Source organism: Anabas testudineus, chromosome 22, assembly GCF_900324465.2.
Source record: "Anabas testudineus chromosome 22, fAnaTes1.2, whole genome shotgun sequence".
Classification (NCBI taxonomy): domain Eukaryota; kingdom Metazoa; phylum Chordata; class Actinopteri; order Anabantiformes; family Anabantidae; genus Anabas; species Anabas testudineus.
Window position 1 is genome coordinate 5483694 of NC_046630.1, and position 13781 is coordinate 5497474.

Sequence of the window (13781 nt, forward strand, 5' to 3'; positions counted from 1 at the left end):
AACACTTTATGACATTTGAATTGACTTTAAATTAAAAAGTACTGAATTGCTTTTGCACTTGTTTGAAGAGTCTAAAGAATGTTGCAAATACTATAAATCGTAATTACCTCACAGTCACCTGACGTCTCGGTGGGCGTGTCTACGTGCAGGTTCATGTGTAGCGGGCAGGTGAGTCTCTTTTTAATGCAAGTTGCAGACATGGCTTCTGTCCTTTGTGAGAATTGCTCCCGGTTGCTCAAAGGATTTGCTGTAAATTTGAGGACAGTTTGCAGAGTGTTTAGGGAAAGAGTAAGAGACGTTTTCAGGGAATTGTCCCATTGCACCTGCTTTAGGATTGCACCTGAGAGGACTTACCTGAGGACGACTCAAGAGCTGCATACTTTACACCACCTGTATGGTAGGACCATTGTAGACTTGCGTTTCCTTTGTCTGTGGGCAGTACGGCTGTGTAGATGTGTGAATAATTAATCAGCCTAAAAGGTCAACAGTGTATTTCTATGTTATGAGAAAATAAATTTTTCTGTCCTGTTCTGTCATATTCATATTATTTTAAACAAAATTTGAAAATGTAGTTTACACAAATCATGGACAAAATCTGACATGTTCACGTTACACTTTTTACCATTACCATTTTAAGTTTGTGAATATTCATTATTATTAATATGTTTGTTCCTTTAGATGATGGGGCCAATCTTCTCAATCAGAAGAGTCTACAAGCACTGAGCACACTTGCAGCCTCAGAAAACATAGATCTACAAATGAGTGCAGCCGTGTATTATTTACATCTTAGTCACCATCGTGAGTAAAGAAAACAAACAGATTTTTATGTTCCCTCTGACAATCTTCATGATGGAAATGATCAGTGCAACATGAAATGAGAGTACTGATAGCACTATAAACTCTCTAACCGTTACTGGCAATATGCAAATGTTCAACTGTATTTTCCCCACGGTTGACAGATAAGACCCTTGTGCAAGCTGTGTAAACATGTTTGGGAAAAGAAAAGGATTTCATTTTATAACCTTATATGTTTTATTATTATTGCTAACTTGGTGAGCTATGGTTCATATGGGGGTCTATTACTTATAGTTGATTTGTCTTTTTTTTTTTGTCAGATCATTGTAGTGATAAGCTCAGTGCAGGTTTTGTCTAGTAGTATGTAAATAGTTGACCACATATTTTTCCTACAGGGAGCAGTTGACAGATTCCTATGTTTACATAATTGAATTTAACAGAACTAGGAAAGATGGCTTTTTTCAGCACTTACAAGGTGCACTTACAACGAAGGACTAGATACACAGTATAATGTGTATTGCTTTGACTTTACCTTCTTAAACTGACTGTTCATTATGTTCAGCTTGTAAATCATTATTGTCTAATTAACTCATAGTTCAAAGTTGTTTTTTGTAATTGTGTTACAGTAACATCTCCCTTACCAAATACCTTCGTGGAGCCAATCATGCCTTTACTTTTATCAACTGACCCCGATGTGCAAAAGACTATCTCCCTCTCTCTGGTCAATCTGTTAATACAGAATAATGGTAAGAGTATTTAAAGTTGGCTTAATGGCAAATTCAGCACACTGTCACAGCTTCCACCTGACATTTCATAGTTTGTGTGGATCATATGGTCATAGTTACTGTGCATGAAATCTGATTTCAGTGTGCAAAGAGTTGGTGATTGAAATGGGGATGCTGGTTCCCATACTGGAGTTGTTCCAGTCTGGTGATGCCACTGCTCAGTGTCACTCGTGTGCCTGCGTTGCTATGCTGGCCTCTGCAGGTTTGTTTATAAAGATAATAATTATACATTAGATAATAAAAATAAGATGTAAAGAAGTGTGTATGTGTGTATGTATATATATATATATATATATATATATATATATATATATATATATATATATATATATATATATATATATACATATATATATATATATATATATATACATATATATATATATATATATAATATATATATATATATATATATATATAGATATATATATATATATATAATATATATATATATATATAGATATATCATATATACATATATATATATACATATATATATATATATATATATATAGATATATATATATATATATATATATATATATATATGATAATGAGTTTTGAGACACTGAAATGTATTTTCAGCATCAAAGCTGATTAAAAACCAAAATGTTGTGTATGACTGCAAAGAGACATCATAATAACAGTTTGTTTTAGTCAGTTTTTTAGTTAGTTTTGTGTCTTCTCCTTTCTATACAGAGTCAAACAGAGATGCGATGCTTGTAGATGGAATCATACCCCTGTTAGCTTTAGCGAAATCCTATGACCCACAGGTCCAACAAAATGCAGCCTGGGCTCTGCTGTATCTCACCCAGTCAGGTGACACGATTTCCTGAGAATGTTACTCGTCACTAAGACACAGAGATCTGCTACATTCATATTTCAGTGTTATCTTTTGGGAAGTCCTGAATGTTCTCCTCTTTTCCCAGATTGGTCGACAAGAATCTTGTGTGAAGCAGGAGCGATTCCTGTCCTGGTTCTGCTGCTGCAGTCCTCAGATTCAGAGGTTCAGTTTTGCAGCTGTAGTGCTCTGTGTAACATAGCTGCAATCCAGGAGCATCACCCAAAGATGCTCAGCATTGGGAGTCATTATTTGTTAAAGTCTCTTTTGATTCTCATGTCTTCTTCTGTACAAAAGGTAATTGTGAACGTAAACGATGATATCAACCATATTAAAATAATTCAGCAACAGTATCTGATTTATAAAAGTGTTTCTTTTTAGAATTCAGCTCAAGCATGCAGATGCCTACAAACTCTTTCAAACAATGGTAATGATGAATAACAAAACCCAATACTGACATCGTGTATGAGGCACCATAGATACGGTTTGTCATTTTTATGTGTAGTTCTTATGCAGGAGCAGCTGATGGAGCTTGACTGTGTGTTGCCTCTGAAGGCACTTCTGAAAGCTTCAGCTGCTGTTTGGACAGAGCCAGCCATAACACTCCTGTCTGCACTGTCTGCACACCCACCAAACAATGTACGATGTCCCACAAAGCAGCATCCTAAAAATGATGACTGGTACCTACAGTATGATACATCTGTAAAGTAGCCTACTGTTAATTTGTATGTTCCTATATTTGATCTAGGTTTGAGGTTGGGGTACATCTGTTTATATCAGGAAAACAATGACCCCATTTTGATGGTTTGATTCCAGGACATCCTCATCAGTGAAGGACTGGTGGATGAAATCGGTGAGCTGCTTCATCATCACAGGCCCAGCTCTGTTATAATCGCACACAGCTGTAAGATAATCACTAACCTGTGCAGCTCCTGCATGGGTCAACAGGTATGTCAAGGATACAGTTCACGATATGCCGCATGGCTGTAGTAAACATGATTTGTGTGTGCACAGTGCCTGAGATTGATTGAAGTCATGTTGAATTCCATCGTTATCTAGGCTGTAATGGAAGGTCTGTGCTTATCAGGGCTCCTCCGTGCCCTTCTGTCTTCGACCCTGGCAGATGAGACCTTGCTGCATGTGACATCATGCTTATATCACATGATGACCTTGGGTGACGTTTAAATATAATAATTCCACATATCTATTGATTTTAACTTTGAAAGTAATTATTCTTACAATGTCTCACAATTTCTCATTGTTTCAGATCCAGTTAAATCTCAGTTGTTACCAACAGTAACATCAGAGCATGTTTCAAGGCTTGTGAAACTGTCTGGACAAATAAGAAATGCTCAGTTATCATACAACTGTGCAGCCATCATAAGCACATTAGAAATGAGTGGTAATGTATGACTACTACCTAATCACTTGGTTTTACATCGTGCACATTAAAGATAAGTAAAATTCTTTGTGTTTTCATGCTACTATTCATGTAGAGGAGATGGTTGAATTACTGAGACCTCACTACATGTCCATGTCCGAGTACCTGCTGGCATTTCTCCAGAAGAAAGATGTTAAATTCCAGCAGCTTGTCATCATTACAATATTGAACCTCAAGAAAGGTATTGGGAGCACTACAGCATAGCAGATGTCCTCCCTAAGATATTAGTTCTACATGTGGAGTTCCCAGCCACTTTTGTGTGTTATTCCTTTGCAGATGGAGACTTTTCATCTCTGCTGGCTAACAGTGAGCTTGAGGTCCAGCTGTGGAAGGTGCATGCACAGACAGAGGAAACCAGACGACTGCTGCAAATGATTCAGCCTTTTTCTCCTTCTCCTGTTATCCCCTGAATTTCTCAGTACAAATATTGAGAAATGAGCACTTGGCAGACTGTATGACGTGTTTACATTCAAGCAGTGGACAAATTGAATTTTTATATTATGTTTTGGTGTTTTAAAGTAGTTTTTTTGTTGTTGTTTTTACAGTTTTTTAAACTTAAATTGTATTTTTGTTTAAATTACAGTCACCGTATTAAGTGAATAACAAGGAGAGGCTCAGCATAATATCAACTTTAATCAAATATGGCAGATCAACTTTAACAGGTTAACAAGTGACAGTTATTAATACTTAACTTATAAGATCAAATATTTATGATCAGATACATTTGTTATTATATGTTTTTATTATAATAAACTCACTTAACTTCTATGCCTCAAACATTGTGTTGGAAAGTGATTGTGCAATATCAAACAAAGCAATTGTGCACTATATGCTTTGTGCATTGTATTTTCTAAAACACCACTCACAAAACTGAAGCAAAGTCTTTGGAAACTAAGTTCCTTAGCAGCTTTGAATTATGTGAATGCTATACTTCACAAAATCAAAGGGTAAAGATAGGAATTTATTTTATATGAACACCCTAAACGCTTAGCGCAAACAGCCACTAGAGCTATTGTAATTCCACAGTGACAAAACTGAGGAAGGAAAAGTGCGTAGATAGCAAGAAATATTAGGATTAATCAAAAAGCATATGGCTAAAGTGATATTTAGAATGGCTATTCCTAGTATTCCACAGAGGCAACACTCTTGATAACTGTTAAATAGTATTTTCCAGCAAACTACCATTACCACTGTCTACATCTACTGTTTTTGGATAATCATTAGTTCAGAAACCTGCTGTACTGAAGAAATAATATGTAACTTGTCCAATATTTGTACCACTGTTTACACACAGAAAAGTGACCTAATGCTGATGTCCTCTGCAAGTCAGGGCTGCAATTTTACATGCTCTTTTGCAACGGTGAAGGGCAGCAAAATGGCTGCACTGCAGTAATTCCTGTGTTTCATAGAGAAATCGTAGCTTTTAACGACAATCGGTGAACTTCTGTCCACTCTGAAGGTGCTCAGATGACCTCTAAAGATTGCACAACAGGGAGACAAAAACAAAAGAAATACATTTATCACAGCAGCTTACATTTGCAATGCCTTGTAACAGTAATCAGGGTAGGAAATATTTCTTTATCCACTGACCTAAATTCTGTTTTTCAAAATCTCACCGGTATCTAACTCCTAACCAGTGTCATTGGATTTTTTATGATGCAAGATAACATGATTGCACATTTCAGGACAAATGAATAATCCTGATTGTGAAGACTTTACAGCTAATTAGGAACAAACATGATTTGATCTGGTGCATGTTAGTGAGTTTCTAGATCTATAAGCTTTTTGACTTATATAAACTCATTCATCAGAACCTATCTGGTTGTCTGTTTATTTCCCACCCTGAGGACAAATGTTCTTGAATGATCTGCTGGTTTAAGTCTCACCTGCTCGTTGATGGGTCTGGATTTCCTCCAGGCCAGTGAGTGTTCTAAGAGACCTGCGTTCTTTGAAGGCCACAATAGGTACCATGTCCTCCTCACTGTTCAGCCTCAGCTGTGAGGACTTTGTCCCCACTGGCACCTTGATGTCATTTTCTATGCTGCCGTTGTGCACAGGCTCTGTGTTTTCCTTTGGTTGGGCTTCATTTGGCAAGATCCTCACTGGTACTGATTTCTGTGTTAAAACCAATTCAGTAAAGGATGGGCTGTGTGGCTTTTAAGATTGGAGCTGACTTACTGGATGATGCTGACTGTGCGTCATAAGAGCCCTGTGGCATTGTACTTTTTGAAAACTGAACACTAAATCTCACCGTATCTGGAGAATCTGTCCTTCTGGTTCTCCGCATGATCTCCTCAAGTCGCTGGAAAAGAAAACAGCTTTCATGAAGACATTCATAAGTAAACGATATAATAAGACAAAAATAAAACAAAATGTTTGACATTTACTAATTTAATGAAAACAGCTAATAACATTTCAGACTTGTCACCTTTTTCCTTGCTTGACGTTCTGCTTCCTCTTTCTGTGCGAGTATTTCTCGCTCTTTTTTCATCTGCTCTGCTTTTGCCCTCTCTCTGGCTTGTTCCTCCTCTCTCTATATGAGACAGGGACAGAAAAAAACTGTATAAATTATAAATGATATTAATATTACAAACAATAAGAACTCACAAGGATAACCATGACTTCACTCCTGGACTGAGGAATCTTTCCACTCCCCACCTGTTTCTGCAGAAGGGCAGCTTCCTGCATGGCCTGAGCTCTCTCTTCCTCAGCTCGCCTCTGCTCCTCTTCCTCCCTTCTTCTCTTCTCCTCTATAAGACGTTGAGCCTCAGCCTGTTGTCGCGCTCGCTCTTCTGCCCTCCTGTGCTCCAGTTCTTCGCGACTTTGCCTGGACATTTCGTGAAAGTATATTGTGAGAGTGGTAATGGCCTGCTACTGCAGTTTTTTCTGTCCAAGATGTGGACGTGCTCTGACATATACCTCTCTGCCTCTTCTCTCTGCAGGCGCTCCTGCTCCTCTCTCTCCCGTTGTAGTCGCGCCTCTCTCCTCTTTTCAGCCAGGAGACGGGAGGCCTCCTCTGGATCTGTAGTCCCAGCTGAAGGCTTGTATGCTACTTCAGGAGGGTTTGGGGCTGGATGGTGAGACATGTGGGAAGGACCTGCATAGGGATAAAATAAGCTTAAATATATTGTATATTCATAAAACTATGTAAATATTTCACTCTAGCTTACTTCCATCTCCTGCTGTTCTAGTTATAACTCCTGTGTCGGGCAGGTTCAAACAAGGAGTCTCCGGTGGATTTTCATATCTCATTTTATTTTGCTGTCCTTCAGCTGATGTTCTGACAGGTCTTGAGTTACCAGGAGCAAGGGCAGAGCTACAAACAGCAACATCTTCCTCAGGGACCGATGGGAGCTCGATCTGCAGCGGAGTGGAATGTCTGCTGATTGATTTCCGGGGGGTCCTTTGAGATGGAGCAGAAGAGTACAGATGTCTCACTTTGTGTACATTACTGTTAGTGCGTCGAGGAGCTAGTAGTCACACAACCTACCGTTCTGGTGAGGGGGAGGCTGTTCTGCTTTGTGTAACTGTGGCTGGTTTTATATTGGTGTTGACAACAGCTAAACCACTGTTTGAGTTCTTCTTTTTGATCTAAACCAAAAAAGAAAAACAGACCGTTTTAGTGATTTTGTCAGTCTAAAAATCTGGAAAGACTGAACAAAGAGACTGTTGATTGATCCCAAAAATAATAATTACTGATAAAAACACAAGTTAGCAGCACAGCATGTATGTAAAACCAAATGAACAGCTAGATTTACCTGTGTCACATGGATGCTTCTGTTGTTGGGACTGGGAGAGGCAGATGGCCTGTGGTAGACTGAACCAGTGTGGTGCTGAGGTTTGTGAGGGGTGATGGTGGTGTTGGGATTCATGGAGTGGAATGAAGCTGCACGGCGACAAACATGGACAACTGAGCCAGTGTTTTGTCCGGTTATTATGAGTAAATTAGACAAATGTGCACAAATTGTAGGAAAAGTGAACAGGATGAAATGTGAAACAATGTGTTAGCACAGAAGAAAATGAGCAGAGTTAGTAACCGAGAGGCCGGGACCATAAGCATTTAACTGTAATAATAGTAAAGCAAATGAGTACATTATGTTATCATGGGGGAGGGTACCTTCTTCTCCTGACTGACAACCAGCACTCTTGCTTCTGGCCAGATAAGAGCATGTGGGGGTAAGCAGGCGACTGATCAAGTTCTTCTCCCATGTTGTCAGTGGTAAGCGACGTGGAACTAGCATATTGATCAGTATAAAGTATTAAGTGCAGCATAACAAAAGATAAGGACAGGCAAGAGTTTGTGTGTTGAGATACAAAACACACAGAGCAGGTATTGTAAGTATTGTGTTACGGGGTCAGAAAGATTGTGTTAAAAGGGAGGGGAAAAGAAAGCACATCATCTACTTACCGTTCTTGGTGGGTGTCCGTCCTCTTGAGTTTTGACTCAGGTTCTGTTGGGCCCTTTGGCTCTTCTCCAGTGTCCTGCGCACTGCAGATTCATATCGCTCCTTAATTCAGGAAAACAGGCTTCAGTGTCGATGTTACTCTAACAAGAGCTGTGACATCATCAACCTCACTGCAACAGTTTTTTAATTTTCACCATCAAAACTCACTCTTTCTTCCTTCAGCCTCTGCTTGCGCTTCTCTTCCACAGCGGCACGCCTCCTCTCCTCTTTGAGCCTCTGCTCCAGGAGTTTCTTCTTGCGCTCCTGCAGTTGTTGTTCATAGTAACGCCTGGCCCGCTGCTCCCGTTCCAACCTGGTTGATTCCCGTGAGGCTAAAAGAGAAAAAAGTGAACCAGTAATGTACGCTAATCTTTTTTTTTTTTAAATTGAGGACACTGCATTAATGGTGAATTGTACCACCACAGGAGCTGACATACCTAGTACCTTCTGGTGTTGTTCTCTTCTTTCTCGTGCTGCTTTCAGCCTCTCATCAACATTTAGTCCATTAGCCACTAGAATAACAGAGTAATACTTACATTACAGTAATACTAATAAAATACTGATTATATTAAACATAACAGAAGTCATAATTTAGTAAATTATCTGATATCTTAATAATATGACATCTGTCTGATGCCTGATAAATGAGAGAAAGTGACAGCAGGTAAACACAGAGCTGTATCAAACCTGCAGCTGCCCGTGAAGTGGCTGTGTTGCAGATTAGGGCAGACTTGTTTAAAGTCCTGGCTGCTCTCTTTGCCTGTGAATTTTGTTTGCCATTCTCTGTAAAAAAGAATCTGCATGTTACTCATTAAAAAATAACAATACCTCCGACATCTTCAGGGTTACATTTTTCATGCATAAGACTCTATCCCTAACTGCGTGTTTTAGTACAAAAGAGTGGTTACATATAATCAAAAACACAACAGCTTGGAAAATGTGTCCCAAATAGCTGCTATTATGGGATGGCCTTAGGGTCTGCTGTCAATGAAAGAACCATTATAAACTGCCTGTGTGTAGAAGGCAAAGAGAGCATGCTAGCACCTGACCAGTCCTCATGAAGATGAAACAAGCAACAATTAAACAGGCAAGACAAAACACAAGACTGATGAGTAACAAAATCACATTTCATAGAGTTAAAGAACATAAGGATGTTTATTATTTTATGTATATTATGTAATCAGTGTTGACAGATCTCTCCTGCTTTTCTACGTATGGTGGCTCATGCTCAAGTGCAACATTATTTCTCAAAGAGAGAGAATGCATAACCTATGTAGGCTGTTCATGCGTCATCAATATGATCCTGCATTTCATCAATATGATCCTGCATTTGTAATCTACTGTCATTCTGGCTTTGCTTTAAGAAAATGCTTGTTTTAAGGTGATACTATTTAATTCCTTCCTAAATAAAAGCACTGGTAAAAGCTACTTACCTCCTGCCGTTTCAAATCCATTCCCCCTTCTTTGGCTCTCGATGGTACGTGTTGAAAGTGGTCCCTGGGATGGTGGGATGACACTCTGTTTCTTCTGCACAGCCATGCTACGTATTGAGCCTGGCATACCAATGCTCTCACTCAAAACCCCCACCTCCTTTCTCTCCTCCTCCTCTCTGTCTTTTGAATTTCTATTTCAAGATGCCTCCGGGTCCTCGCTAGCAGAGTGCACTGTACAGGGAGCTGCCTCCTGTATCAGCTGCTTGTCCATCTGTGCCTCACACACCAACAGAGAGAAGAGCAAGAAAACAAAGCATCCAGTTATACCCCTGTGCAGTGGGTTGAGGATAATATGAGTAAAGGTTATCCACAAAGGAAATCTACTCCAGTCCCATTTAAGGTTATGAAGGGCTGGAGAGAAAGTCTGATCCTCGACGAGTCTGGACTATAAAAAGGATACCCCCCCTTTAAAGAGCTCACCCTTGTGAGCTGCTCTGCTTTACTTTCACACAATATAGCTGTGTCACTTTAACTCCCCCACCACACTGCCTGATTTCTAGAGGGAAGCGGCCAAAGGGATGCATCGTTTCCTGGAGACAGAACAAAATGTGGAGGCAAAGCTGAGAGCCTGTCCTCATGAATAATTACCATGACAACATTGGGATAATATTCAGTGACATACATTGCTTGGACAGTGTCCTGGATAGATGTGGTAAAAAAAAATTGGATCTCTACTACCCACAATGCCTCCTTGAATGAGTGAGACTGGCTGACCACTAGATGGAGGTCTTTTAAAAGAAGTCAGCACCCAGGGTTAGAGTTTCTACCTGAAAACCAGGTGCTCTGGATATCCTCCACTACTTTATAAAAGAAGTTTACCTACCAGAAGCCAAAAACAAGGTCATAATTGTGTTTAAATGTAAAATATCAAAGTAATCCCAACCTGGCTGCTAAACTCACCACTGTACTTCTTCTAGGCCTTTTTAGCCTCTATCTGGTTGATGCATTCCCTGCAAAATGTGGTGCCCCAGTTCCTGGTTCTCCTCCATCACCATCCAATAGATTATACCCTGACAAAATCCCCCATAACAACATAAGAGGCTTCAATGTCATGCTTTTACAAAATTATTCAGACTTGGATTTTAAAAATATGGAATACACTTACTAATACATCCCTGTTTTTGAAACATAACTGTTTCTTTCTGTTCTTGATTTAGGGAGTTTCTTGCAATCTCATAACTACTCCGGAGTATTGGCCTCTAACTCATCGGTCAACTCAGAGATTACTTTCCAATAACATAAGGTAGCCCACAAGCTAGCTAGTTCTCATTAACCAAAACGTTAACAGTTAATATTCAAAGTTGCAGTTCACTTGACCGAGCTAAGAAGAACCTAGATACACACTGTCATAGTTTCTCCAAGGTGGCAAGTAATGCACCTAGTAAAACTTGTACTCTTTCTATATATGAATAGTGACATTTTCAATTCATAAATAAAACTACCATGCTATTAGTTTTAGAAGCATCCTCTCATTTTACTTTTAGTGCCTAACACAACACTGGATACAGACATGTTATTTTCTGTCCTTTAAAGTAACAACTCTTTTCAATCTACCCAAGAAACAAACCAGTCATTCGTATCAATTTAGAGAAATTCCTTTTAAATAAGTTGTTGGGGTTACTTGAGGTCAGATCCACCTGGATGTACGTGCTGGATAGTTAGTACAATCCCCTCCACTCCCTAACACCAACAATAACAATGCCATCTGACTGTGTTTCACAGGTAAAGCTTGCCAGGCGTCCCCCCATCCAAGAGTCTGAAATGTGTCACAGGGATACACTACACCTCAGTCAGGTGGTGTGCCCACAGAGTCACTGGAGCACAAACGAGATGGTGATAACCAGCCTACGACCAATAGACAAAAAATGCCTTTGGACACTGGACCTACATGGGATAAGATTGCATGTTTGGTATCAAGTCATTCTGTGGTTCACCCTAGACGCCATTGTCAAAGGTGTCAATTTAAAGGCCTGGTTGCCTGCTCATCCATATTCATAAGTTATCTATTCACTCAAAACACAATTTATTACATAGACATGAGATGTTTGTGTTTTTAAATACTTTTTTATTCTTTGGCAGACCAGACGAGTCAACTATGGTACATTGGTTTTGGGGCTGATGTCAACTTAAGTGTTTAAAGATGCATTTGATGACAACACCCATGAGGTTAGTATATTAGACTACAGGGGAAACCGGTAACTTTGCACTATTGCTGACATGGTTACCAGTCATCCTGGAGGAACGTCTCCTCAACCTGTTTTAGACGGTATTGAATCATGTAATTAAGAGCAGAGTCCCTCAACAGCGTGCCCAGGTTGGTGTTACTGAGAGTCTCCCACACTTCCAGCTGAGCATACAAGTAAAGGTTGAATCTGTTACAGTTCTAGATAAACACAAAGAAAGTTACTGAAAGTTAGGTAGGATGTGTTGTTTAATATGCAGATATTAAATATTGTTATATTGTATATGTATGCAATTTTTTTAAGTGGTTAAAATCTACTGATATTTTCCCAATGTACTAACAAAGATGATATGTTTCCCTGTTATTCCCTCTAAGCAAAATCTATTTCTTTTGTTGTGAACTGTGATACCTTCACATAATGAGGATGCCACATGCAACACTGACTGGACCGCCTAAATAATTTAGAGACTTGTTTCACCAGATACCAGCAACTTTAGACTTTGACGTATGGCTTACAGACTGACTGAATGTGTAATTGATGAGATGGTGAGTTTTACTTCATCATTCAATAGCAGCATTGCATTGAATAGAAGTTGCTAAAGCATGCCTGAATTTAATAAAATAATACAAAATAATAGGTGTATTAAGACTGCCTTTTTTAGTTTGTGGTGAAATGTATCTCTTTGTGTGTTTCTTATTCAAGCCTCTATTTATTCAAGCAAGTGGCAGTTGCAAAAAAAATATACCTACATCCTATGTGTGATTCAAAATGAGGTCTAATTTTAAACCTGAAGGCTTAAACCAGAATGAATTTAAAAAGCAAAGCATTGCAAAAGATCTTGATACTATTTGTTGATACCATGACTAAAGGGCAGCGTATTTGCACTAACACAAAGTTAGGATTGATTAAAAAGGAGCATTCATCCAACTGGACATATATTTTGTTTACTTCCATGATGAATCCACGATTCCATGAAACTCTAACACTTGTGACATGACAATATGCTGATTATCTTATAGATATTATTCAGGATTTTAAAGCTTCTCTAGTTTTGTTTTTGCTTTTGCAAGTAATGCTGTGTTAAGGTTGTTCAGCTGATGCATAAATTGTCCACTTCTTTTCACAGCTTGCACTAAAAAGCTGTTATTTTATCTGTTTATCAGCCATTGTAAAATAAGTCTGAGAATAAAACAAACAATAAGATTCCTATATTTAAATTCTTTGTTGTGTTCAGACCCTGCGTGGATTGGCAGATTCTGCTCACAGTGACGTCTCTCAACAGTCCCTAGTTATAGTTACCAGTCTCGGGTTCAACACTCATGCACTATTCATTGGTGTATCACATCACTTCTGCCCAACTCCAGACTTGGACAAACACAATTCTTTTCTGTACAACTTTACTTTGTGGCCTTATTCTTACTGATGTGTAAATGTCTAAAACAGTTGATACGTAGATTTGCTTCCATTTCATAGAAGAAAACACAAAGTTCTGGGACTGGAAGCCTCTTGGAGCTACTCAGAGGAGGGAGACAAGAACACAGTCTTCTTGTATGGTGCGTATGATCCAATTATACTACTTCATTAACAAAATTATGTTAAACCAAGAGAAAATGTGAATTCCAAAGTTTTAGCATTTGATTGTATCATTTTATAGCATATCTGAAATAAACTTGTTAAAAGGTTTTTGCCCTGAATAACATTTGGTCTGTTAATTTATTTGCTAAAGCTAAATTGTTTTAGTAGTATTAAGTGATTCTAACTTGTTCTATGTCTATGTTATATATATTTCTTATGAAAC

The 13781-nt window shown here is 38.7% G+C and overlaps 2 protein-coding genes across 3 annotated transcripts; one reads left to right on the forward strand and one right to left on the reverse strand.

Annotated features, from left to right (window-relative positions):
• The first annotated feature begins 191 nt into the window (after positions 1-191).
• On the forward strand, positions 192-4639 carry LOC113147999 (vacuolar protein 8-like). Its single transcript, XM_026339433.1, has 13 exons — positions 192-397; positions 679-798; positions 1422-1541; positions 1663-1782; positions 2280-2399; positions 2510-2718; positions 2803-2848; positions 2927-3060; positions 3238-3369; positions 3481-3595; positions 3689-3823; positions 3918-4043; positions 4139-4639. The coding sequence occupies exons 1-13, from the start codon at positions 199-201 to the stop codon at positions 4270-4272; spliced, it is 1710 nt and encodes a 569-aa protein (XP_026195218.1). The 5' UTR covers positions 192-198; the 3' UTR covers positions 4273-4639.
• Positions 4640-4778: 139 nt separating this feature from the next.
• map7a (microtubule-associated protein 7a) lies at positions 4779-10139 on the reverse strand. Of its 2 annotated transcripts, none has more exons than XM_026339418.1 (15): positions 9741-10139; positions 8995-9090; positions 8745-8819; positions 8476-8639; positions 8271-8370; positions 7980-8096; positions 7621-7748; positions 7353-7453; positions 7033-7265; positions 6782-6959; positions 6521-6689; positions 6291-6395; positions 6114-6164; positions 5749-5977; positions 4779-5336 (listed from the first exon to the last, which is right to left on the reverse strand). In XM_026339418.1, the coding sequence occupies exons 1-15, from the start codon at positions 9865-9867 to the stop codon at positions 5326-5328; spliced, it is 1884 nt and encodes a 627-aa protein (XP_026195203.1). In that variant the 5' UTR covers positions 9868-10139; the 3' UTR covers positions 4779-5325. The 2 variants fall into 2 exon arrangements, with proteins under 2 accessions (XP_026195203.1, XP_026195202.1); XM_026339417.1 differs by having other exon boundaries at positions 7621-7772.
• Between the last annotated feature and the right edge of the window lie 3642 nt (positions 10140-13781).

What these genes read in the sequence shown, in the direction of transcription:
- LOC113147999 (XM_026339433.1), top strand. Translation starts at nt 199, where the DNA reads ATGGCTTCTGTCCTTTGTGAGAATTGCTCCCGGTTGCTCAAAGGATTT. An exon ending in TGCTATGCTGGCCTCTGCAG is followed by an intron (nt 1,783 to 2,279) that starts GTTTGTTTATAA and finishes CTTTCTATACAG; the next exon opens with AGTCAAACAGAGATGCGATG. An exon ending in TGTCTTCTTCTGTACAAAAG is followed by an intron (nt 2,719 to 2,802) that starts GTAATTGTGAAC and finishes GTTTCTTTTTAG; the next exon opens with AATTCAGCTCAAGCATGCAG.
- map7a (XM_026339417.1), bottom strand. Translation starts at nt 9,867, where the DNA reads ATGCCAGGCTCAATACGTAGCATGGCTGTGCAGAAGAAACAGAGTGTC. An exon ending in CACTTCACGGGCAGCTGCAG is followed by an intron (nt 8,820 to 8,994) that starts GTTTGATACAGC and finishes CTGTTATTCTAG; the next exon opens with TGGCTAATGGACTAAATGTT. An exon ending in GAAGCATCCATGTGACACAG is followed by an intron (nt 7,454 to 7,620) that starts GTAAATCTAGCT and finishes TTTTTGGTTTAG; the next exon opens with ATCAAAAAGAAGAACTCAAA.